The following is a 24,769-nucleotide window of genomic DNA, read 5'->3' as shown; positions in this document are numbered from 1 at the left end:
AAGTCAACCGCAATGCCTCCCCCGTCAACTCTGCTTACTCCTCCTGCTGAGGTGGAGTACAGGCGTCGATTCGGGGATCAATTTATCGCGTCTAGATGTGACGCGATAGATCAATCACTACCCGCATATCCGACGGGTAGTGTAGACGTACCCTAAGAGACTACAAGACATATCCAAAGTATCTCGAGATGAGAGTTTACCTGCCATCCACTGTATTTGAGAGATTAACAGCACTGCTGTCCTGCTCTGTAGATTCAGCTACCCAGCCCTCCCTCTGAACCTGAGACAGAAACTGTTGATTTATAGAATCAACATGGAGACATTCCTGTCCCAACAACATTATCCTCCCAACAAGTTGGTTATCATAGGGCTGGTCGAATTCCCTTACAATCTTCATTCCATTTAAAACATTCTCAAAGCTATCCACACTGTTAGTGGGTAACACAGTTAAACCAACTTCATGCTCTCCTTGTGCCCTGGTCATGATATCAACCTGATTAAACAGAGTTGTCATATCTTTACTCAGCAACACACTAGGAACAGGCAAAATAGAAGCACCAGAATTGCCTGGTCCCTGGACTTTGTTATGACTATAACTGGATATGACCTAGTTACAATGTCATTCTCCCTAGGAACAAACTTAGGAACATTTCCTTCCTGAGCTTCAGTTGAATCCAGAACCAACTCTGGTACAACTGATAAATTTTCAACCACCATAGGTTGACAGGCTTCAGACAAAGAGCTAGAGAGAGACACTTTTGCAGCAGGCACACTGCTATTCTTAACAGACAAACAATTGGAGAGATCCTTTCCTTGTCCCAGCACCCATGGCTGATTTCACACACATACGTGAAAAGTGGGACAGCTTCCTTAACAGGCAAGTTGCCACTCCCAACAGATAAACTGCTCTTCTCCACAGATAGTGTCTCATTATACTGAGCTACTTTAAGCAAATCACTTTTACCTTGTTCAGGCTCACTTTCACAACCTTTACTAGCCAACAATCCATCACCCACAAACAATCTACCCTTTTCTTCCTCAACTAGGGCTTCAAACTGACCATCAACTTTAATCTGCTCTAGAGAAATATTTTCCTGACCAGTGAGTTCTCTCTGTGCTTTATCTAATCCAGATTCTCTTCTGAGATATTAGACAGACATTCAGAAACTTCATTCACAGACAAACAGTTATTTTCCACCTTAGCCAGGTTAGAGTCACCCTCTCCCTGGTCACAGCATAATGGGTTAAACACAGACAACCTCTTAGTCTCAAACAACATACCAACATTGTTATAAACTGGACTTTCAAGAGGATACAGTTTCTGCTGTTCTTCCATTGCTTTTTTCGATTTGGAGCTTAAGTTTGTCCACTTCTGTTTCAGCTTGCAGCACTTCCATTTGCCTTCTGTAAGCTTCTTTGGCTCTCTCTCCAGCTTGCTTGGCTCTCCCTCCAGCTTCTTTTTCGAGCTGGGCCAAGGCTTGCTTCTCTTGCATTCAAAGTTCTGCCAGTCTTTGTTCATGTTCAAGACACAGGCTCTCTCTCAGGGCTTGTAGTTTGATTTCTTCTGCTGATGCCTTCTGGCTCATGGTCACTGATCTTTAACCTTTAAAATTCTCAATATCAAATTTCAAATTTTGAATAGCGTGGGGATCTGATCCAAAGCTTAACTGACCTGGTTCTGTGGATCCTGCCGACTATGCCACTGTAACCTCGCCTTTGTGGGTCACAACTGAGAATACCAAATTCAGGACAAACTGCTGAGAAATAAGGCGGACACACCCCAAAACTGGAGGTTATTCTCCCATGAGATATACCAAACCAGCAACAAAAGTACACTTCTGTTTCACCACACTGGCTAACAAGAAGTCATAAAAGCAGTTTCCTTAGGCATTCCAGTCCTTGTATCGGCACCAAAACCACTAGACTTAGGGAATAGCTGTTCTTTAAAACCAGTCTCCTCAAATAAAAGGTTCTTCTGATCACCAAGGACCAGCCACACACCCAGGTCAATATACAACTCAGATCTTACCCCAAAAATCACACTGTTCCTGATCCTTTAGTACCTAAATTCTAAAGGTTTATTCATAAAAAGAAAGAAAGGTGACAGTTAAAATCGGTTAAAGGAGTCAAATACATAGAATAAATGCAAAGTTCTTGGTTAAGGCTTGTAGCAGTGATGGAATAAACTGCTGGCTTGATAAGTCTCTGGTTGCTTCCAAATCATTGGAAGGACCTCAGTCCCTTGGTTAGAATGCTCCCTTTAGTATAAGTCCATAGTCCAGAGGTTTGAGAAGGAAAGAGGCAAAATGGAGGTGTTTCCAGGGCCTTGTATAGCTTTTGCCATGTGGAGGGAAACTCATTGTTTCAAACAAAGCCCTCAGCAAAGCTAATGGAAAATCACAGGTGACAAAATAGTGTTTGGAGTCACATGGGTGAGTCTCAGATCCATGCATGACTCCACTAAGGCCCTGTCTACACTGGCAAGTTTCTGCGCAATAAAGCAGCTTTCTGCGCTGTAACTCCCAAGGTGTACACACTGCCAAGCCACTTAGTGCGCAGAAACCGTGCAGTTCCAGCGTTGTAAAAAAACCACCCCAACGAGAGGCATACAGCTTTCTGCACTGGGCGTACAGCGCTCGATGCCAGTGTAGACACCGGGGTTGATTACAGCACTGCGACTGGCCTCCAGGAGGTGTTCCACAATGCCTGTTCTCGCCTCTGGTCATCAGTTTGAACTCTACTACCCTGCCCTCAGGTGACCAACCATCATCCCCACCCCATAAATTCTTCTGGAATTTTGTAGGTCCCCTTCCTGTTTGCTTGGTGATGCATGCAGTGGTCTCAGCACATCTTTTCAGATGGCTATGCCTGCTCCATGCATCAGGCGATCCCCCACATGGAGCAATGCCGAGCTGCTGGACCTCATCAGCATTTGGGGAAAGGAGGCTGTCCAGTCCCAGCTGTAGGAATGATGATACCTATGGACAGATTTCGCGATGCATGACAGAAAGGGGCCATGACCAGGACACACTGCCGTGCACGGTCAAAGTGAAGGAGCTGCAGAACGCCTACCACAAGGCATGGGAGGCAAACGCTGCTGCGCCCAGGGGGCTGCCGGTTCTATAAAGAGCTGGACGCAGTACTCGGCGGCGACCCCACCTCCACTTCTGAAGACCACTGTGGATACTTCAGTGGCTTGCATGCCAGTCGAGAGCGGACTGAGCCAGGAGGAGGAAATCTTGGACGAGGATGTGGAGGGTGACCCAGAGGCAGAGCATGACTCCGAGGTCAGATGCATGCATCCAGGAGCTCTTTTTTAGCCCAGAGGAGGCTAGACAGTCACAGGTGTTGGATGCTGGCGAAGTGCAAAAGGAGAGGAGGCCCCTGGTAAGGACAGGAATGATTATCAGGCCCCCCCCTACTGTGCTGGCTCCCCCAAGAGCCAAGTGCCCAGTGTACAGAAGGGTCCGGGAAGCGTGATTTACCTTGCGGCTGCGGCTACTCACCATTTTGGGGGTCTTGTGGCTCATGTGTGCTTGCCTGGGGTCAGCCAGTTAGTGACAGGTGTGAGAGTACGGGCTGTGTTTTAAATCACTGAATCAGTGCTGTGTGTGTTGCAAACAATACTGCTTCTGTAAAACGTTGCGTTTAAACTTCACAGAGATGATCTTGGGAGCCCCGCCTCCCTCTTTCGTTACCGGCAGCTGAACGGCTGCGCATAATTAGAAAGCAGCCAAGAAGAACTAAAGAGGACTTTTTGCGTGATCACTGAATCATAGAATATCAGGGTTGGAAGGGACAGGAGGTCATCTAGTCCAACCCCCTGTTCAAAGCAGGGCCGATCCCTGACTAAATCATCCCAGCCAGGGCTTTGTCAAGCCTGACCTTAAAAACTTCTAGGGAAGGAGATTCCACCACCTCATAACATAAACCACCAACATAAACCTCCCCCACTGCAACTTGAGACCATTACTCCTTGTTCTGTCATCTGATACCACTGAGAAGAGTCTAGATCTATCAACTTTGGAACCCCTTTCAGGTAGTTGAAAGCAGCTATCAAATCCCCCCTCATTCTTCTCTTCTGCAAACTAAATAATCCCAGTTCCCACAGCCTCTCCTCATAAGTCATATGTTCCAGTCATTTTTGTTGTCCTCCGCTGGACTCTTTCCAATTTTTCCACATCCTTCTTGTAGTGTGGGGCCCAAAACTGGACACAGTACTCCAGATGAGGCCTCAACAATGCCGAATAGAGGGGAATGATCATGTCCCTCAAACTGCTGGCAATGCTCCTACTTATACAGCCCAAATTGCTGTTAGCCTGAACACACTATTGACTCATATCCAGCTTCTCGTCCACCGCCCCTGTCCTTTTCTGCAGAACTGCTGCCTAGCCACTCTGTCCCTAGTCTGTAGCAGTGCATGGGATTCTTCCTTCCTAAATGCAGGACTCTGCACTTGTCCTTATTGAACCTCATCAGATTTCTTTTGGCCCAATACTCTAATTTGTCTAGGTCCCTCTATATCCTATCCCTACCCTCCAGCATATCTACCACTCCTCCCACTTTAGTATCATCTGCAAACTTGCTGAGGGTGCAATCCACACCATCCTCCAGATCATTACCGGCTGCCAATTAGACATGGAGCCATTGATCACTACCCGTTGAGCCCGACGATCTAGCCAGCTTTCTATCCACCTTATAGTCCATTCATCCAGCTCATACTACTATAACTTGCTGGCAAGAATATTGTGGGAGACTAAATCAAAAGCTTTGCTAAAGTCAAGGAATAACACGCTCACTGCTTTCCCCTCATCCACAGAGCCAGTTATCTCATTGTAGAAAGCAATTAGGTTAGTCAGGCATGACTTGCCCTTGGTGAATCCATGCTGACTGTTCCTGATCACTTTCCTCTCCTCAAAGTGCTTCAAAATGGATTCTTTGAGAACCTGCTCCATGATTTTTCAAGGGACTGAGGTGAGGCTGACCAGCCTTTTTTAAAGATGGGCACTACATTAGCCTTTTTCCAGTCATCTGGGACCTCGCCCGATCGTCATGAGTTTTCAAAGATAATGGCTCCGCAATCACATCCGCCCACTCCTTTAGCACCCTCGCATCCGGCCCCATGGACTTGTGCTCATCCAGCTTTTCTAAATAGTCCTGAACCACTTCTTTCTCCACATTGTCTGCACCAATCACAATCACCTCTTAGCATTACAAGCACTGCACTCACGACCACAGCAACAAATATTAGTGGCTTTCAGCTTCAAATTGCTGCCTCAAGGCATCCCTAATCCTTATGGCCCTGCGCTGCGCCCCTCTAATAGCCCTGGTATCTGGCTGTTCAAACTCAGCCTCCAGGCTCTGAGTCTCTGCAGTTGAGCCCTGAGTGAAGCTTTCATCCTTCCCTTCACAATTATGGAGCGTACAGCACACGGCTATAAGCATAGGAATATTGTCATTGGCCAGGTCCAGCTTCCCATAGAGACAGCGCCAGCAGGCCTTTAAACGGCCAAAAGCACACTCAACAATCATTCTGCACTTGTTCAGCCTGTTGTTGAACTGCTCCTTGCTGCTGTCAAGTTGCCCCCTGTATGGCTTCATAAGCCACGGCATTAAGGGGTAGGCAGGGTCTCCCAGGATCACAATGGGCATTTCAACTCCCCCTACGGTGATCTTCTGGTCTACAAAGAAAGTCCCTAAAAGATGCTTGCGTCATGCACTTTCTGGACCAGCCTGCGTTAATGTCTGTGGAAAGCCCACGGTGATCCACAAGTGCCTGGAGAACCACTGAGAAATACCCCTTGCGATTAATGTACTCAGTGGCTAGGTGGTCTGGTGCCAGAATTGGAATATGCATGCTATCTATCACCCCTCCACAGTTAGGGAAGCCCATTTGTGCAAAGCCATCCACAATGTCATGGTCTTTCGGAGCAGGATGCAATTAATGGCCCTGCACACTTCCGTCAACATGAGTCCAACAGTCGACCTTCCCACTCCGAACTGGTTAGCGACCGATCGGTAGCATCTGGAGTAACGAGCTTCCACAGTGCAATCGCCATGTGCTTATCCAATGGCACGGCAGCTCTCATTCTCCTGTCCTTGCGCCGCAGGCCGGGGGCAAGCTCATCATACAGTCCCATGAATGCAGCATTCCTCATCCAAAAGTTCTGCAGCCACTGCTCGTCATCCCAGACATGCATCACAATGTGATCTCACCAGGCAGTCCTTATTTCCCAAGCCCAAAAGCAGTGTTCCACTGTGGTCAGCACCTATGTGAAAGCCACAAGCAATCTCATGTCGTAGCTAGTACGCGTGGCGAGATCAATGTCGCTCGCACTCCTCTTGCCTCTGTAGTTTAAGGAATAACTCCACTGCCAATCGTGATGTGTTGGTCAGAATGAGCAGCATACTGGTCAACAGTTCGGGATCCATTCCTGCAATTCCTGAAGAGGTTGGGCGCGCAGTACACAAACCATTGAAAGATGGCGCTAACTGTGGATGGAAGCACAGGGATTGCTGGGATGCGAAGCAATGCATCACGGGGCATTGGGACAGGACCCAGGATGCCCCGCGACCCCCTCCATCTTCCCACAACTCTTAGCAGCAGAAGAGGAAGAAATGCTCTATGGGATAGCTCCCCAGAATGCAATGCTCCAAATACCACTGCAAGTGCTGCAAGTGTGAACACACTATTGCGCAGGCAGCTGACAGTGTGAACACACAACAGTGGTTCCCTTCAGCGCTCTCTGAGCGGCACTGCAACTCTGCCAGTATAGACATGCCCTGAGACATAGTGGGAAGCCATTACCTATAGCCCAGACAGAACATTCACAGGACAGTCCATTCAGTGTAGATAAGCGTCTTCCATTGTGAGTTAAGTGTCCTTTTGATGAGCCACTTAATTTGAATAGTCCCTTCAAGATGTGCAAGCTATTTACCTTGTGGGCGTTACCTCAGGAGCAAACATTTGAAATCCAGGTATAGAGCCAATACTCATAACTTCAAACACAAAAATGATACATGCATACAAATAGCATAATTATATTCAGCGAGTCATAACCTGTCCAGAGACACCTTACTTGACAACCTTTGTACAAGATTTGTTGCAAATATATAACAGTGGTTGCAACAATGATCTATATGGTCATATTTTAAGCAGATAATGTCACACTGTGCAACCCAGAAAATACTCTGGTCAGAAAGGAGAGGGATGTGGCTCTCCTCCCAAGATAGGTAACAGCTGGGGAGCTGGAAGCATGAGTATCAATAATGGTGCACTTTTGCCCTGAACTGTGACAGATCAATTAACTTTATTTTTTTAAATTTAGCTCTCTAATATTCTCTACTTATATTTTTGATTAAGAACTCAAGATTGTCATGGCAGGAAAATATGGAAAAGTAAGTATCACTAATTGTATCTTTAAGCGCCAAAATATTTCCCGTTTACCATTAAATTTAGATAGTTGAAAGATACTGAAACCTACATAACACTGGTTTAAAGCCAATATGCATTAGATATTGAAGGCTACGAAGTCAAAGGTTGCTGTGCTACATTAAAGTCTACAAGTGGGTGTAAGTCTTCTTTAGAGTGTAAACTGCATGTTTCAAAAGTCCCATTATTTGTGGTCTATACATCATTCATTAATGTTTTAGGTATATACAGATTTATACCTCATGCTGCTACTGTACATGACAATACAGGTTAAAATGAAAACTTATCTGATTATGAACCATCTTCTCTGTTCCTCCTTTGGGTTAAGATATATTTCTATGAACCATTCTAGAATTAAGACTATCTAGAGGAAGAATAAATATCACCATCTAATTTGTAGCCAACTCTCTAGAAGATGGACCTGAACTGTGTTCTGAACAGGTAAAAAGCTTATCTTGATTTCTGGTGATAGAGTTCCACAGGTCAAAGTCCTTCCTTTCCTTGCTGGGATTGAAAGTTATACCTCAAGTTCTGTAATCTACAATGGCTTTGTTTCACTGATGGAAATAAAGGCAGTTTCTAGACAAGTTAGAACTTAGAGGTGAACCATCAGGATCTGCAAAAGCAGATCAGCAATTTGATGGAAAGCCAGTACAGGGCACCGAACAATGGAGTGGTATGCTCGTAATCTGTCCGAATCAAAGAAAAACTGAAATTAGTATGTTGGATCAGCTGAAGTTCTCTTGAGGCCCCCACAGTCAACACTAGTGCTGAATCAGTTTAAAAAAAAAAAAAAAAAGCACTGACCAGCATGGCTAAGTCCCCATATGAATGGAAAGTCCTTCCTGATGACTGGATACTGAGGCTATATGTACACTAAAGCAGCTGCACCGCTGTACTGCTTCTGGTGAAGATGCTCTAAGCTGATGGAAGAGAGCTCTCCCTTTGTCTTAACTCCTGCCTCCGCGAGAGGCAGTAGCTATGTCGGTAGGAGAAGCTCCCCTGCTGACGTAGCACTGTTCACACCACTGCTTAGGTTGGTGTAACTTACATTGCTCAGGGGTGTGAATGTAAGTTATACTGAAGTAAGTTGTAGTGTAGACATAGCCTGAAAAATAGCCTGGAAAGGAGACGAAGGGATGTGGAGGAGTCTGGAGCTCCCGAGAGTATCCATATTGCACTCTCATAACCAATGTTGAGAAGTCAGTTAGAACTGCGTATCTAAAAAGGGAGATATCTTGCCACCTAGGCCTATCTCTGAGTAAATGCTGACTCAGTTGCAGTCAGACTGATTACTTTAAGAATTGACTGGACCTGTTTCTTGATCTGAGTTTCTCCCTGGTGTTCTCTAACTAGGTTTTATCCCTAGAATGAGTCCCGTCTTTGGCACTATTTGTGTGGGTAGGAACAAAAGGAACTTCTCTGTTATGTGGTCTTCTAATCCATCTCGGACTTCACTTGAATGGAGAGTGTACGCTTTGGCTTGCCTATATTCTCAATACTACAGTAGAGTGCCAGTTTTCCCATAGGTAAGGTCAAGAGTTCCATTTTGTTTAAATATTGACTCTTCTAAGTGCTTAAAAATCCATATGGTTACTTGGACTGCCTTGAAATTTGGAGTCCCTCATGGGGTGTGGGACAGGGTTAGTGATCCAAATTTGGGGTCATCTGACATGGAGGTGTGACTGCACCCCATATTTGTCCTAGTAATATTATTATAATATAGTTATGGCATAATTATGATGCATTTTGTACAAGATAAGTCATGTGAGGTGTCATTGGAAAAGTTATGATTGCTGAATATGATTATCCTATTTGTATGCATGCCTCATTTTTGTATCTGAAGTTATAAATACTATGTATCTGTACTTCAAATGTAATTACACATAAGTTACACCCACTACACTAGATGCTTTCAGTCTACATAGCTGGTTTGGTTGGGCCTATTTAGGGCAATGAGCCATTAGGGAAAACAGCAGACCTTATGAGAAGCTTACATCCCACCTGGTGAGCCTTTCTGAGAAGGCTACAGACAGCCTGTAAGTATTGGCTGCTGTGACGCTACAAGGACATGTGACCAGGCCACTGGAAGCCATCTTGGGATGTCAGTATTTTTCCACAAACCAGTCTGGGAACCAGGTTTTGAAACAAAGGGCTCTCACCATATGCTAAAGCTATATAAGGCAGGGAGTGACATCATCCATGGTTCTTCACTCCCCACACAAGCTGACTCCTGGAAACACCTCTGGAACGAAGACTGAAGTGGGGGAAGTGCTGGACCAGGGTGGATTTGGTTTAAACCAAATTGGTTTAAATCATGATTTAAATCACTAGTCAGGAAGACTCTATTTAATCCTGGATTTCTACATAAAAGTACATTGTTGTTGGTTGTTATAACCTTAATACGTCTTCTTCCCACTAAGAGATAGATGTAGGTTTCATTTTTAGAAGGTACACACTATACATTTTTTAAATGATTTTTATTTTGAAAACTTTTCAGATTAGTTTTACAGCTATATCAGAAAATGAATGATTGTTTGGTTATTTCATTTACCAAAGGTAATTGAAGCAGATAGTTCACCTCCCAATGACTTCATAAATATCTACAATTCAAACAAGTTAATCATTAATATTTGGAGGATTTTCTCACCATGCTGTATTAGGAGGAGAACATCACCAGACAGACATTTAAATTGTTTTATTTAACTATTTCTCACCTCTATATAGTATTTATTTATTTTAAAATATTTTTGCTGTTAACAAGCATATTATCTCTGGAGACACAAATCCACAGTTTGAGAACTACAAAACTAAGCATTTCTGATGGTATCTTCTAGACTGAGCACTGAGTCCCATTGGGTAGATAAGAAAGATTTGACCTAAATAATCTATACAGAAGCCCCCGGAACCCCATAAGATTGGGTCCCTAATCCATGAACTATTGGAACTCATTTACAAAGCTTTTCTTAAGCATTACATGAATATATTGTCTCATACCATAGAATTAGAATTTATAATCCCAATTGCATGATGAGATATCTTTGAGCTATAATGTACCTTAATTAAAACTATCTTTAGACAGGTTTTTTTCCTCAAAAAGCATTTTATCAAAAAATCCGATTTTTTTTTTTTTAATTTTTAAATAATTGATTTTTATCCACCCTGTGCTGGACCCAGGGTGAAGGGATTTCTAGCCTGTCTATGAAACACCTGGGGATTCCAAGCTGCAAAGCAAGTGTAGCTTGTGCCTTAAAAATCTACAAGTCTCAAAACGTAATAGCAAAATTTATTTTAAGTACATCAGAAGCAGGAACCCTGCTAAACAACCAGTGCGGCCACTGGACGATCGAGGAGCTAAAGGAGCACTCAAGGACGGTAAGGCCGTTGTGGAGAAACTAAATGAATTATTTACATCGGTCTTCACAGCTAAGGATGTGAGGGAGATTCCCAAACCTGAGCCATTCTTTTTAGATGACAGATCTGAGAAACTGTCCCAAACTGAGGTATCATTAGAAGAGGTTTTGGAACAAACTGATAAATTAAACAGCAATAAGTCACCAGGACCAGATGGTATTCACCCAAGAGTTCTGAAGGAACTCAAATGTGAAATTGCAGAACTACTAACTATGATATATAATCTTTTAAATCAGCTTCTGTACCAGATGACGGGAGGATAGCTAGTGTGATGCCAATTTTTAAAAAGGGCTCCAGAGGCGATCCCGGCAATTACAGGCCTGTAAGCCTGACTTCAGTACCAGGCAAACTGGTTGAAACTACAATAAAGAACAATATTGTCACACACATAGATGAACATAATTTGTTGAGGAAGAGTCAACATTGTTTTAGTAAAGGGAAATCATGCCTCACCAATCTATAGAATTCTTTGAGGGGGTCAACAAGCATGTGGATCAAGGGAATCCATTGGATATAATGTACTTAGATGTTCAGAAAGCCTTTGACAAGGTCCCTCACCACAGGCTCTTACGCAAAGTAAGCTGCCACAGGATAAGGGGGAGGGTGCTCTCGTGGACTTGTAACTGGTTAAAAGATAGGAAACAAAAGGTAGGTATAAATTGTCAGTTTTCAGAATGGAGAGAGGTAAATAGTGGTGTCCCTTAGGGTCTGTTCAGGGACCAGTCCTATTCAACATATTCATAAATAATCTGGAAAAAGGGGTAAACAGTGAGGTGGCAAAATTTTCAGATGTTACAAAAATACTGAAGATAGTTAAAACCCAGGCAGACTGCGAAGAGCTACAAAAGGATCTCTCAAAACTGGGTGACTGGGCAACAATCTGGCAGATGAAATTTAATGTTGATAAATGCAAAGTAATGCATATTGGAAAGCATAATCCCAGCTATACATATGAAATGATGGGGTCTAAATTAGCTGTTACCACTCAAGAAAGATCTCTGAGTCACTGTGGATAGTTTTCTGAAAACATCTACTCAATGCGCAGCGGCAGTCAAAAAAGCAAACAGAATGCTGAGAATAATTACGAAAGGCACAGAAAATAGGACAGAAAATATCATGTTGTCTCTATATAAATCCATGGTATGCCCACATGTTGAATACTGTGCGTAGATGTGGTTGTCCCGTCTCAAAAAAAGATATATTGGAATTGGAAAAGGTTCAGAAAAGGGCAACAAAAATTATTAGGGCTATGGAACAGCTGTATGAGGAGAGATTAATGAGACTGGGACTTTTCAGCTTGGAATAGAGACGGCTAAGGGGAGAAATGATTGAGGTCTATAAAATCATGACTGGTGTAGAGAAAGTAGATAAGGAAGTGTTGTTTACTGCTTCTCATGACACAAGAACTAGTGGTCACCAAATGAAATTAATAGACAGCAGGTTTAAAACAAATAAAAGTATTTCTTCACACAATGCACAGTCGACCTATGGAACTCCTTGCCAGACGATGTTGTGAAGGCCAAGACCATAACAGGGTTCAAAAAAGAACTAGATAAATTCATGGAGGATAGGTCCATCGGTGGCTATTAGCCAGGATGGGCAGGAATGCTGTCCCTAGCCTCTGTTTGCCAGAAGCTGGGAATGAGCAACAGGGGATGGATCACTTGATTACCTGTTCTGTTCATTCCCTCTGGGACACCTGGCACTGGCCACTGTCAGAAGATAGGATACGGGGCTAGATGGACCTTTGGTCCGACCCAGTAGGGCCATTCTTATGTTCTTAAGTCTGCCTGTACCATCAGTTACGGTGAGAATCTGCTATTTATATCCAATCTATTTAGTATATTAATCTTACTTAGCATTTTTTGTTCATTTGCCAGGTAATCTGCTTTGATCTATTTGCTATCACTTAAAATCTATCTTTTGTAGTTAATAACTTGTTTTTGTTTTAATATAAACCAGTGAGCTTTGACTGGAGTGCTTGGGGAAAATCTCTGCTTGGTTACCACAAGTGTGCATTGTTCTCCCCACATTGAGGGAGAGGTGGACCATGTATTAAACCCATATACCGGCCAGATTTGACCAGGGCAAGATGGTACTGCTCTGGAGTACTAGGCTGGGAAGCTGGGGGTTAGAAAGCCTGAGTGTAACTGCAGCTGGGTATGTCCCTACCTGTGTGAATGCTGGTGAAAGTGCAGGCTGGAGGGCTTTGCAGCTTGTCACAGCAGTACAGTATGAGAAAGCACCCAGGCTTGTGGGTCAGGGTGCTCAGTGGTACCCCAGTTCTAGGGGGCACCCCTGGGGAAACCCATCACAGGGGTTCCTGAGATATACCCCCCAAAACAACTTTGCTTAAGATTGACAGATTTTACCAACTTTTCTGCAAAGCCATGGTTTGATCATTGGCCAAATGGACTCAATCATTCAACATTTATCCCAGCTACTGCATGACAACCACTAACTCTTTAAGGAAGAAACATTGAAAACGGTATTCAAAAAAAGATTTTGGCTCTGCAGATAGGCACGAGCCTAATGCTCAAATGTCAAATGGATTATGCTGCACAGAAGCAGACAGATTTCCCAAGAGAACTGTGAGCCAGCCATGGTTCTGGACCCGCACAGTTTAAGGGGACATTTTACAGTCATTGAAATTGAGCAACATTCTGGCACTATGAATAGGGCTCTATGTTTGTCATGGAAGTCACGTACTCCATGACTTCCTGCGACCTCTGTGACGACTTCTGTAGTGGCCTGTGTGGCTGGGTTAGGGTTAGCCAGGCAGCACCCTCCCCTAAGATTCAATCAGGGGTATTTATGATGATTTTTTGAGTCTTGCCCATGACCTGTCCAAGACTTTTACTAAAAATACCCATAATTAAATTGTAGCCTTAACTATGAGTTCAAATCTGAACCTCTGAAGAAATCTGAAGGGGGAAAAAAGTTGGCATGTTGCTACAATTTGACTGTCTAAGGGTTTTTGTTTTGGAAAAATTTAATCAGAGTACAGCAGAAAATTCAGAAGGTGCTAAAACTATTTTTTAAAAGAAAATAAATTACACAAATGAACGCCTCCTGGGAAGGAGGGGAAATTAGGGAGTGAAGACATAGGGAGGGGTTTGGGGCTACAGTGAGTGGAGGGGGATAAATGAAAATGTGTGGTGGGGGTCAGGGGGAGTGGGAGGGGAGACACACTAAAAGGGGTTTCATGGAGGTGGGTGGAAGGGATCGGGGTAGAGGGCACCTGTTAGCCTATATTCTTCCTTCCTGTGGGTGTGCTGGGGTCTGGGGGTCACCTGTCACTCTGGAGTTGGAGTGAGGGATGAGAAGAGGCCTGCTGGGAGCATGCATGAAGCATACAGTGCCAAGACCTGGGCAAGGAGCTAAGAATGTGCACGCTTGATGCATATAATTGGTTTTAAAGAAATAGCACTGGGTGTGGGATGAGAGCACTCAGAGATGAATGGTGCAGTTCACACATCTGAATTATTGTTTCAATTGTAATTGTGTCCACAGGGTGTTCCCATTCATCTGAGAACATCTCACTGAGATGAATGGGCCACTCACTGGGGGGAGGGATAGCTCAGTGGTTTGAGCTTTGGCCTGCTAAACCCAGGGTTGTGAGTTTAATCCTTGAGGGGGCCATTTAGGGATCTGGGGCAAAAATTGGGGATTGGTCCTGCTTTGAGCAGGGGGTTGGACTAGATGACTTCCAGAGGTCCCTTCCAACCCTGATATTCTATGATTCTATAAGCACTCCATACCTCCTCAGAGCCTCCTATGTTTTCAGGATTAACCTTTGCTGGGAATCTGGATATAGCAAAGCAGATGTGGATAATTAATTTCATACAATATTACAGCAGAACATGACTTCTGCTACAGTTGAGATTAAACAGAAAAGTCTTCTGAAAGGATGATTCTTCTTAGTGCTCAAAATCTATATGCTTGCTCAGATTGGCCTGAAATTTGCTATCGCTCATGGTACAATGGGGTAATGTTAGCAACCAAAATTTGAGCAAGGGGGTTCCTGCGATATAGCCCTCCTCCAAAAAGATTTCTTAACATTCACAGATTTTACCAACTTTTTTTGTGCACACTTTTCTTCTAAAGTGCTAATGGCTTAATGGGACAGGAAGTGAAAGGTGACCTGGAAATGGGGGATGGGAGGACTATATGTTGTGGGAGAAGTGAGGGCAGGAGAGAAATACCAGTCTTCTCTCACACGCTTAAAGTTAGTGCTCCCCTGCCCAGAGACACCCCCTCCCCCCCCAACAGATCTGTATGCCCAGTGCCCCTCCAGCTAAACTCTCCCACAGACCCCTATGCCCAGCACCTCCCACCCAGAGACTTCCACAGACTGGGAGTGCAGGGCCAGCAGCCAAGACCCCGGGTGCAGGGGGTCAGGAGTGGAGCCCCAAGTAAAGCCTGGGGGTGCTGTAGCATCCCCCCCACACTTAGTTCCCAGGCCTATGCTGCCCAGCACCCCACACAAACCCCTCACTGCCTAGAGACCTCCGCCCCCCAAGACCCACTGCCACGCACCATGCCCCCCTGCTGAACTTACCAGGCCCACTGTTGGCAATAGTGCTCCAGCAGGGCTGGGCTGCCTAATGTCCTCTCCCCCTCAGCTGGCCCCGTGTCCTGCTAGCCCAGAGTGGCAAATTTTGAATAGTTTTTAGCACACAGCTGGGCTGCAGCTGTGTGGTAATCGGGTGGCCCGCAGGATGAGAACCACTGTATCAGAGAAAAGAAAAGGAGTACTTGTGGCATCTTAGAGACTAGAAAATTTATTTGAGCATAAGCTCTTGTGAGCTCCCATCCTATACCATACCACCACAGCTGCAATCAGTAAAAGCATTCCAGATGGAGATCACTCAGTTTGAAAGAGAGGACTGGTGGTGAAGCATTCTCTGTTAGGGATCATCACCTCTAGAAATAGCCTTCTTTCTTACCCTAGTCAGAAACAGTCCTGGTCTGCTAACCTTCAGGGCATGCCACATGAATATATTTCCATCAGCTGCTGCAAAGGATAGGATTTGATGGGGATGAGATCCATGTGGAGACAGTGTTTTGTACGGGATCGAGTTCGTCTGGATATGATGTTAAGCTGCTATTTAATATTTCTCCTCATAACTTGTATAAAGAGCACCTAAGAGCCTTGTATAGGCACTCTTTGTATAAACCCACATAAACTATTACCTTAAAGACAGACAATAAATGAGACAGTATAAAAAAACCTCAACTTCAGTTTTTGAAAGAGTGAAAAGTGAGTGTTACATTATAAGGCCTTATTTTACTTAATAAAAACAAAGGCAGGTGATGTTTTTAACCCATACAATTTTGCATTCCTATTTCCCTGTTCCCTCATTTTAAATCTAGATACTTTTCAATGTTTATATCCATCAGTGAAAATGTTTGGTTTTATTCTGTCCTATTTAGATGTAAGAATTAAATGATACATGGTTATACTCTAGAGCAGTGTTTCCCAAGTGGTGGAGTGTGACTGCTGACAATGATCAGGGAATTGCAAGGCATTTTATTACAATTCTAAAGAAAAGAAAGTTTCCAGAATAACTTTGGGGTGGCCTTCATGGTTTTTGGTCAAACGTAGCAGTAGTATAGATTTTAAAATTTTATTTTTAATAGTAAATGTAATGGGGTTGTGAACATTTGACTTAGAATAAGGAGTTGCCAAACTCCATGCACAAGTCTGAAACACAGTGCGCCAAGTTTTGTCATCATTTATACTGGTTTGACTCCAAAGACTGGTCTAGCGTATTAAACTTTAGAACAGCTATCTATTTTAAATTTGTTATTCTTCTCTAGCTGTATACTGTACATTCTTGGGACTATTTAAAATACCATCTGAGAATCCATTCTACTTTTTTTTCCCTTTTCCTTTCAAGGGGGCAATTTCAAAAGATTTAGGCATATTAAACTCTTAGTTCTTTTTAAATTCCCACTTCAAACTGTTTTATTTCAGATAGTGCTTTGGATTTTGAAATTCTGCCTGCAAGTCCCACACAGCCAGCTTGATGTGATTCTAAACACCTACAGTTTGAAGGATGAGCCAGAGAATCGGAAAGCACAAAGTCACTGAGGAAGAACTGCTGACTCCTGTCTAAAAAGGTCATTTGAGAGGGCCCTAACCTCCCAGCACATCCTATATTTGTAGTGAAGGAGGATAAGTCAGGGAAATAAATCAAAATCCCAATCTAAAATTTGGGTGGATTCTTAAAATCTACAGAGTGAATATTAAAAGCCATTATTGGTTAGACAGTGAAATAGGTTTTAAATAATTTTAAAAGTTGTTTTGACTAAGTTATGCCCTATTCATACTGGCTTAACAATTGTGAGAAGAAACTAGTTTTAAAAAAATGAACAAGGAGTACTTGTGGCACCTTAGAGACTAACAAATTTATTTGGGCATAAACTTTTGTGGGTTAAAACCTACTTCATCGGATGCATGCAGTGGAAAATACAGTAGGAAGATATATATACACACAGAGAACATGAAAAAATGGGTGTTGCCATACCATCTATAACAAGACTGATCAAATAAGGTGGGCTACTATCAGCAGGAGAAAAAAAATTTTTGTAGTGATAATCAGGATGGCCCATTTCAAACAGTTGACAAGAAGGTGTGAGTAACAGTAGGGGGAAAATTAGCATGGTGAAATAGTTTTTACTTTGTGTAATGACCCATCCACTCCCAGTCTTTATTCAAGCCTAATTTAATGGTGTCCAGTTTGCAAATTAATTCTAATTCTGCAGTTTCTCAGAGTCTGTTTTTGAAGTTTTTTTGTTGGAGTATTGCTACTTCTAGGTCTGTAATTGAGTGACCAGGGAGGTGGAAGTGTTCTTGACATCTGATTTGTGTCCATTTATTTTTTTGCATAGAGAATGTCTGGTTTGGCCAATGTACATGGCAGAAGGGGCATTGCCGGCACATGATGGCATATATCACATTGGTAGATGTGCAGGTGAACGAGCCTCTGACGGTGTGGCTGATGTGATTAGGTCCTATGTTATTTTCCCAACATGGAGGAAAAACAGTGTAGACTCAGCTCATATTTGTTTCTATTTCAACATTTAGACAAACAATACCTATTCTAGGCTCTAGACACCCTACCAGGTAGCTGAATGCACACACATAATAAAACTAAGAATTGTTATTCACAAAAACATCACGACAGCTCCTGGGGGGAGGGTGGGGACAGATTCTCTCCCCTCACCCCAAAAAGTCTACATAATTAGCCTCATTCCTTCAAACTGAAACTCTCCCCAGATGTCTGCCAAAACATCATGTTTGTTAGCAGCATGCCCTAACAGTGAACTCAAACTAGTTGGTTGTTCTGAACCAAAAGAAGGGGTCACTCTCATAGAATCATAGAATATAAGGGTTGGAAGGGACCCCAGAAGGTCATCTAGTCCAACCCCCTGCTTGAAGCAGGACCAATTCCCAGTTAAATCATCCCAGCCAGGGCTTTGTCAAGCCTGACCTTAAAAACCTCTAAGGAAGGAGATTCTACCACCTCCCTAGGTAACGCATTCCAGTGTTTCACCACCCTCTTAGTGAAAAAGTTTTTCCTAATATCCAATCTAAACCTCCCCCACTGCAGCTTGAGACCATTACTCCTCGTTCTGTCATCTGCTACCATTGAGAACAGTCTAGAGCCATCCTCTTTGGAACCCCCTTTCAGGTAGTTGAAAGCAGCTATCAAATCCCCCCTCATTCTTCTCTTCTGCAGGCTAAACAATCCCAGCTCCCTCAGCCTCTCCTCATAACTCATGTGTTCCAGACCCCTAATCATTTTCGTTGCCCTTCGCTGGACTCTCTCCAATTTATCCACATCCTTCTTGAAGTGTGGGGCCCAAAACTGGACACAGTACTCCAGATGAGGCCTCACCAATGTCGAATAGAGGGGAACGATCACGTCCCTCGATCTGCTCGCTATGCCCCTACTTATACATCCCAAAATGCCATTTGCCTTCTTGGCAACAAGGGCACACTGCTGACTCATATCCAGCTTCTCGTCCACTGTCACCCCTAGGTCCTTTTCCGCAGAACTGCTGCCTAGCCATTCGGTCCCTAGTCTGTAGCTGTGCATTGGGTTCTTCCGTCCTAAGTGCAGGACCCTGCACTTATCCTTATTGAACCTCATCAGATTTCTTTTGGCCCAATCCTCCAATTTGTCTAGGTCCTTCTGTATCCTATCCCTCCCCTCCAGCGTATCTACCACTCCTCCCAGTTTAGTATCATCCGCAAATTTGCTGAGAGTGCAATCCACACCATCCTCCAGATCATTTATGAAGATATTGAACAAAACCGGCCCCAGGACCGACCCTTGGGGCACTCCACTCATGCAGGATATTCTGCAAACAACTCTCTCTAAGGGATTGTCCAGGATAGCAAATACAGGACTAATACTTCACTTGTTCAGCTCCACCAGCAGAGGCTCTAGTGTAGATAGGGATGACAAGCACTGGCTTGCTCTCTTGCCTCTACCATCACCCCCAGAGATGGAACTGCAACAGTGGATAATTACAGGTCTGAATATACTATGGGAACTCCAACTCAAATGCCTCTGCTGATCTTAGCTATGGCAGTATTGCATGGTGAGAGGCAGAGAGTGGAGATCAATGCATCTGCGGGCAATTTAGTGGGTCTTCACAGATCACTCTCCCATTGACTCCTGTAACCCACTGGATCGAGAGCATCTCCCGTCAACATCGCATAGTGTGGACCCCACAGTAAGTAGATCTAAGCTATGATGATTTGAGTTACACTATTCACGTAACTCAAATTGCGTATCTTAGATTGAATTTCCCCTGTAGTGTAGACAAGGCCTTAGGTAGGCAGGCCCCGCAAAACCAGCATCTTAAAGTCCACCCAGAAACCCATAGGTCGCCAGTGCAGATTCTGAAGCACTGGTATTACATGTGTGTAGCAACATATACCACCATCCTCAGCCTTCTAAATGAATACATTAATAGACCCATAGAATCCTGATCTCTGTCTATATATACTGCAGACCTTCAGCTAGAAACATGGAGATTTCATTTCACGTGTTCTATTCAAGGATAATCAATATTCACTGCCTGTGAACAAGTGATTTTAGTTTAGAAGTTAGTTCTGAGGAACAGCTGTCCACTGCAATAAGAAATATTGTAGTGTAGAAAAGTAAATTAATTTGTGTACAGATACAGCTGATACACACACAAATCAGTGATATTCTTTTTAATCTAGGTGGCTACAGTTTCCCAGCAGTGGTTGCAGGGAAGTAAGTTTTTCTGGCTCATCTTTGGAAGGCTATTCCAATTTTTGAAAGCAGACATCTGTGGTAACATGCTACACATAGAATTTGAAAACAAATCCCATATGTAGCATGTTTGCACAGGTGTCTGCTTATCGAAATTGGAATAGCCTTCCAAAGATAAAATCCAGAGACCTTTTTTTCAGAACACATTAAAAATATGTTTAAAAAGATGCAATTTCTCAAGTCTGCTTATGATTTAAATTATTAATAAAATCTAGAGGCCCAAGTCAGAACTAAGGAACCACCGTGATAGGTACTGTGTGAACACAGAGGAAGAGACAATCCCTGCCCTGAAGAACTTAAGACAAGACTGGGTAAGTAAGATACACAAGGCATGAAAAGTCACAGAGGCCCACTACATTATAATGGTTTTTAAAGGGTTTGATTTTTTTTGCCAAGACCTAATTATCATTAGTTGGCTAATTTCTTATAGGCCAATCAGAAATGTAGACAAAATCACAGCAATTTCATCAACTCTATAGCAATTATCATGATATCTAGCACCAACATTCATGGTTCATTTTCAAGTCACTTGACGCAGTCGTCAAATGGTAAGTCAGTATCCTTATCCCGTTTTAGAGATGGGAAGACAGTGGAACAGGGTATGAAAACAGCTTGCCCAATGTCACAGAGGGAGTAAATCAGCAAAAAATGAGCACAGAATCCAGGAGACCTGGCTGTCAGCCCTGTCTAAATTAGAACGTGATGCTTCAATGCGAATTTAGTCCGTCCTCCGTATGTGGCAACAAGAAGCTTCCTGAGATTTGGGGGCATTTCTTTGGCAGCTGAACAGCTCGGGCGGCACCGGAGGATAAACGGACTCTCACCCCACCCCCTGCTCCCTATCCCAGCCCGGGAGAACACAGTGAGACTCTTCCAAGAGCCCTCACCCCTCGCGATAGGCCCGTGAGCCCCAAGGCAGCTGCCCAAGCAGCGCAGAGACAGAACCCTGCAGGACAAGGCTCCACGTCCACGTCTTACCTAGGTAAATATCCCCGAAAGAACCGCTCCCGATCTTCCGGCCCAGCCGGTATCGGTTCCCGACTCTCAGCTCCATGGCAGCGGCCCAGTTCGGCTGCTCTGCCCCCGCAAGTCGGCTTCACGGATGCCAATTCAGAGCCCGGCAACTGCTGTGACCATTGCAGCCCCCAGTCCTGCCGCTCGAAACCAGTGAGACGAGCGGGCGGCGCCGCTCCCCGTCGGATGGACGCGGATTCCCCAGAGTCACGGATCTCCTCAGCGTCTCCGGGCCCGAGCCGCCATAACTGTGTGACCTCACTTCCCTAGCAACGGGAGAGGGAGGAGAGGGGTGGGGCTCACTTGGTTGAAGGGCGGGGCCTCGGGTGGTTTCTGGGGGGGAGCGTGCCACCGTGGGTGGCGGTCTCAAGAGGACGGTACGTGCGTCCCTAGTCCTGGAGGCGGTGGAGTGGCCCGGAATCAGCCCCCTCATCGGAGCCCGGACCGCAGCCCCATCTCTGAACAACATAGGCCCCCAACCCCAGCCTCATGGCTAACATACAGGAAGCGTCAGCCTGGCTACAGAAACTGTAAAAACCAGGTGGATCCTCTGTGCCAGTCAAAGGCTCCTAGGCCCTAGATGTCTCAGACCTGACCCCCTTCAGACTTCTGCTAGCGTATTTAATAGCACCTTCATCCAGTGATGAGCTGCCAAAATCTTAACAATGGGTTCCCTCCTCAGCCCATGAGGGGGTCGTTGCCCACCCCCGCCCCCTGGGACTCCTGCCCCATCCAACCCCCCTGTGTTCCTTGATGCCCCCCCCAGGACCCCTGCCCCATCCACCCCTGTCCCCTGACTACCCCCAGAACCTGGCAGAAGGGTCTTGTGGGCCACTGTAGTGGGTGCCCACCCCACCCCTAAGAGCCAGAGGCACCTGCTGGGGGGCGAGGTGCAGAGTCCCGGCGGTGCTTACCTGGGGCAGCTCCCAGGAAGCATCCGGCAGGTCCCTCTGGCTCCTAGGGGTGGGGGAGCATAGCTGCGGGAGAGCAGGGGGAGCGGCCATTCCCCCCACTGATCACATCAACAGTGGCGCCTTAGGTGCCGACTTCCTGGGTGCTCTGAGGCTGGAGCACCCACGGGGAAAACTAGTGGGTGCAGAGCACCCACGGGCAGCTCCCCGCCCCACGTCCGGCCCCAGCTCACCTCTGCTCCGCCTCCATCTCCTCCCCTGAATTCATTGCCCCGCTCTGCTTCTCCGTGCCCCCCCACCCCACGGCTTCCCGCGAATCAGCTGTTTGGCGAGAAGCCAGGGAGGACTGAGAAGCAGGCCGCAGCTTCCCACGCAGGCCGAGGGTGGCGGAGGTGAGCTGGGGCGGGGAGCGGTTCCCCTGCGTGCCCCCCCCCGGGTTACCTGCTGCGGCACGGGCGGCCCTCCTCGCGTCCCGCCCCACCCCAGCTCACCTCCGCTCTGCCTCCCTGGGCCTGAGCTGGAAGCCGCCGCTTGCTTCTCAGCCTGCCCCGGCTTTCTGCGCGAACAGCTGATTCGCGGGAAGCGGTGGGGTGGGGGCGGAGAAGCAGAGCGGGGCGGCGCATTCAGGGAAGGAGGCGGAGGCGGAGCGGAGATGAGCTGGGGCTGGGGGGGGCGCGGAGAAGCAGGGGGGCGTGGCGCGTTCAGGGGAAGAGGCGGAGCGGAGATGAGGTGAGCTGGGGCCAGGGGTGGGGCGGGGAGCTGCTGGTGGGTGCTCTGCACCCACTAAATTTTCCCCTTGGGTGCTCCAGGGCTGGAACACCCTTGGAGTCGGCGCCTAAGGTGCCACTTTTGGCTGGTGAAATTTAGAAGCCCTTTTAGAACCGGTTGTCCCTCGCGGAACAACCAGTTCTAAAAGGGCTTCTAAATTTAACAAACGGTTCTAGCCAACCTGTGCGAACCAGCTCCAGCTCACCACTGCCTTCATCCCCTCCTGCTCTGCACACAACCTTCATCTAAAAGGATAGAACCCTATAGAAACGCTACACCTGCAGTTTTGCATACATACTGCATACACAGAAATTCCATCAATGTCTACCAGACAGAACTTGGATGATTTTCGTGCACAGCAACATCCCAAAAAGATGAGGAGAAAAATGGCAGCAGGTATAAGTTGCTACCAGATCTGGCATGTACTAAACTGCAAGTAGAATTGGAAAAAGTACAGAGACAGTAACAAAAATGATTAGTGGTATGGAACAGCTTCCTTATGAGGATTGATTAAAAAGACTGGGACTGTTTAGCTTGGAAAAGAGACTGAGGGGGCATATGATAGTGGTCTATAAAATCTGCATGGTGGGGAGAAAATGAATAAGAAAGTGTTATTTACTCCTTCACACAACACATGAACCAGGGGTCACCCAATTAAAATGCTTTACAAACATTGTTTTCAGTCCTATGAAAACACCTAGTTAACTTTAAGCTTTAACAAATAATGCTATTGATTCCAGACTAATTTGGAGGTACATTTTCTTTATATAAGCAGCTCAAAGATAGGTGCCTTCAGGAATGAATGATACAAGAGTGGAGTTTCCTTTCCTTTAGATATATAAATCCATACCTAATATTTTCCTGTAGTGTTAAATAATGCATGTGGGAAATATTATGCATGTCATTGCAGAACTCTAGGTTATGGTTTGCATGCTGTTTGATTTCAGTGGGGCCATGGTTTCACCCCTAGTGATGAGTATCTTGGTGTGTAGGGCTTGTGCCCTCTTGGGCTGGGTGGGGTGTCACAGTGAAAGTCTGAATTTACAGCAAATGGCAGCATGCTAGTACAGAGATGGGCAAACTACGGCCACTGAGCTCCAGGTCGGGGAGGCTAGACCCCGGCCCCTCCCCAGCTGTCCCCCTCCCCAGCAGCCATGCTGCCGCGCACAGCTTGCACCTGCCCACCTCCCAGGCTTTCCAATAAGCCTGTCCTGCCGCTCTGAGTGGCATGGTAAGGGCGGGGGGTTGGATAAGGGGCAGGAGGTCCCAGGGGGCAGTCAGGGGACAGGGGACGGTTGGATGGGGTGGAGGTTCGGGGTGCGGGGCAGTCAGGAGACATGGAGCGAGGGGATTGGATACGGGGTGGGGTCTAGGGGGGGCAGTTAGGGATTGGGATCCCAGGAAGGGGCGGTCTGGGGACAAGGGGGGGGTTGGATGGGTCAGGAGTCCTGGGGGGCCTGTCAGGGGGCGGGATGTGGATAGGGGTCAGGGCAGTCAGGGGACAGGGAGCAGGGGTGGTTGGATAGGGGATGGGATCCCGGGAGGGGGCGGTTAGGGGTGGGGGGGTTCCCAGGAGGGGGCGGTCAGGGGACAAGGAACAGGGAGGTGGATGAGTTAGGGGTTCTGGGGGGGCAGTCAGAGGGCAGGAAGTGGGAGGATAGGGGACGGGGGCCAGGCTGTTTGCGGGGGCACAGCCTTCCCTACCCGGCCCTCCATACCGTTTCGCAACCCTGATGTGGCCCTCGGGCCAAAAAGTTTGCCCACCCCTGTGCTAGTACATGTTAACCAAAATAGGCAACCTACAAGACTAGTTGCATTCCCCAAACTGAGTGAAATCCAAAAAATAAACACTATGTAAATGACAAAAAATATTTTTATAGTTTTCCAAGCTTATAGTTTTAATAATCTAG

General features: G+C 45.8%; 1 protein-coding gene across 4 annotated transcripts in view; it reads right to left on the bottom strand.

Annotated features, from left to right (window-relative positions):
• Nucleotides 1-21,457, bottom strand: part of CSNK1D (casein kinase 1 delta) — a 103,960-nt gene extending 82,503 nt beyond the window's left edge. For all 4 annotated transcript variants that reach the window (XM_048817235.2, XM_048817233.2, XM_048817232.2 and 1 more), the window contains exon 1: nt 21,145-21,457. In XM_048817235.2, coding sequence (XP_048673192.1) covers nt 21,145-21,220 — 76 coding nt within the window. In that variant the 5' untranslated portion in view covers nt 21,221-21,457. The remainder of the gene's footprint in view (nt 1-21,144) is intronic.
• Nucleotides 21,458-24,769: the final 3,312 nt, after the last annotated feature.

The sequence above is a fragment of the Caretta caretta genome, chromosome 14 (genome assembly GCF_965140235.1).
Source record: "Caretta caretta isolate rCarCar2 chromosome 14, rCarCar1.hap1, whole genome shotgun sequence".
NCBI lineage: Eukaryota > Metazoa > Chordata > Testudines > Cheloniidae > Caretta > Caretta caretta.
This window is presented reverse-complemented; position numbering and strand designations above follow the sequence as displayed.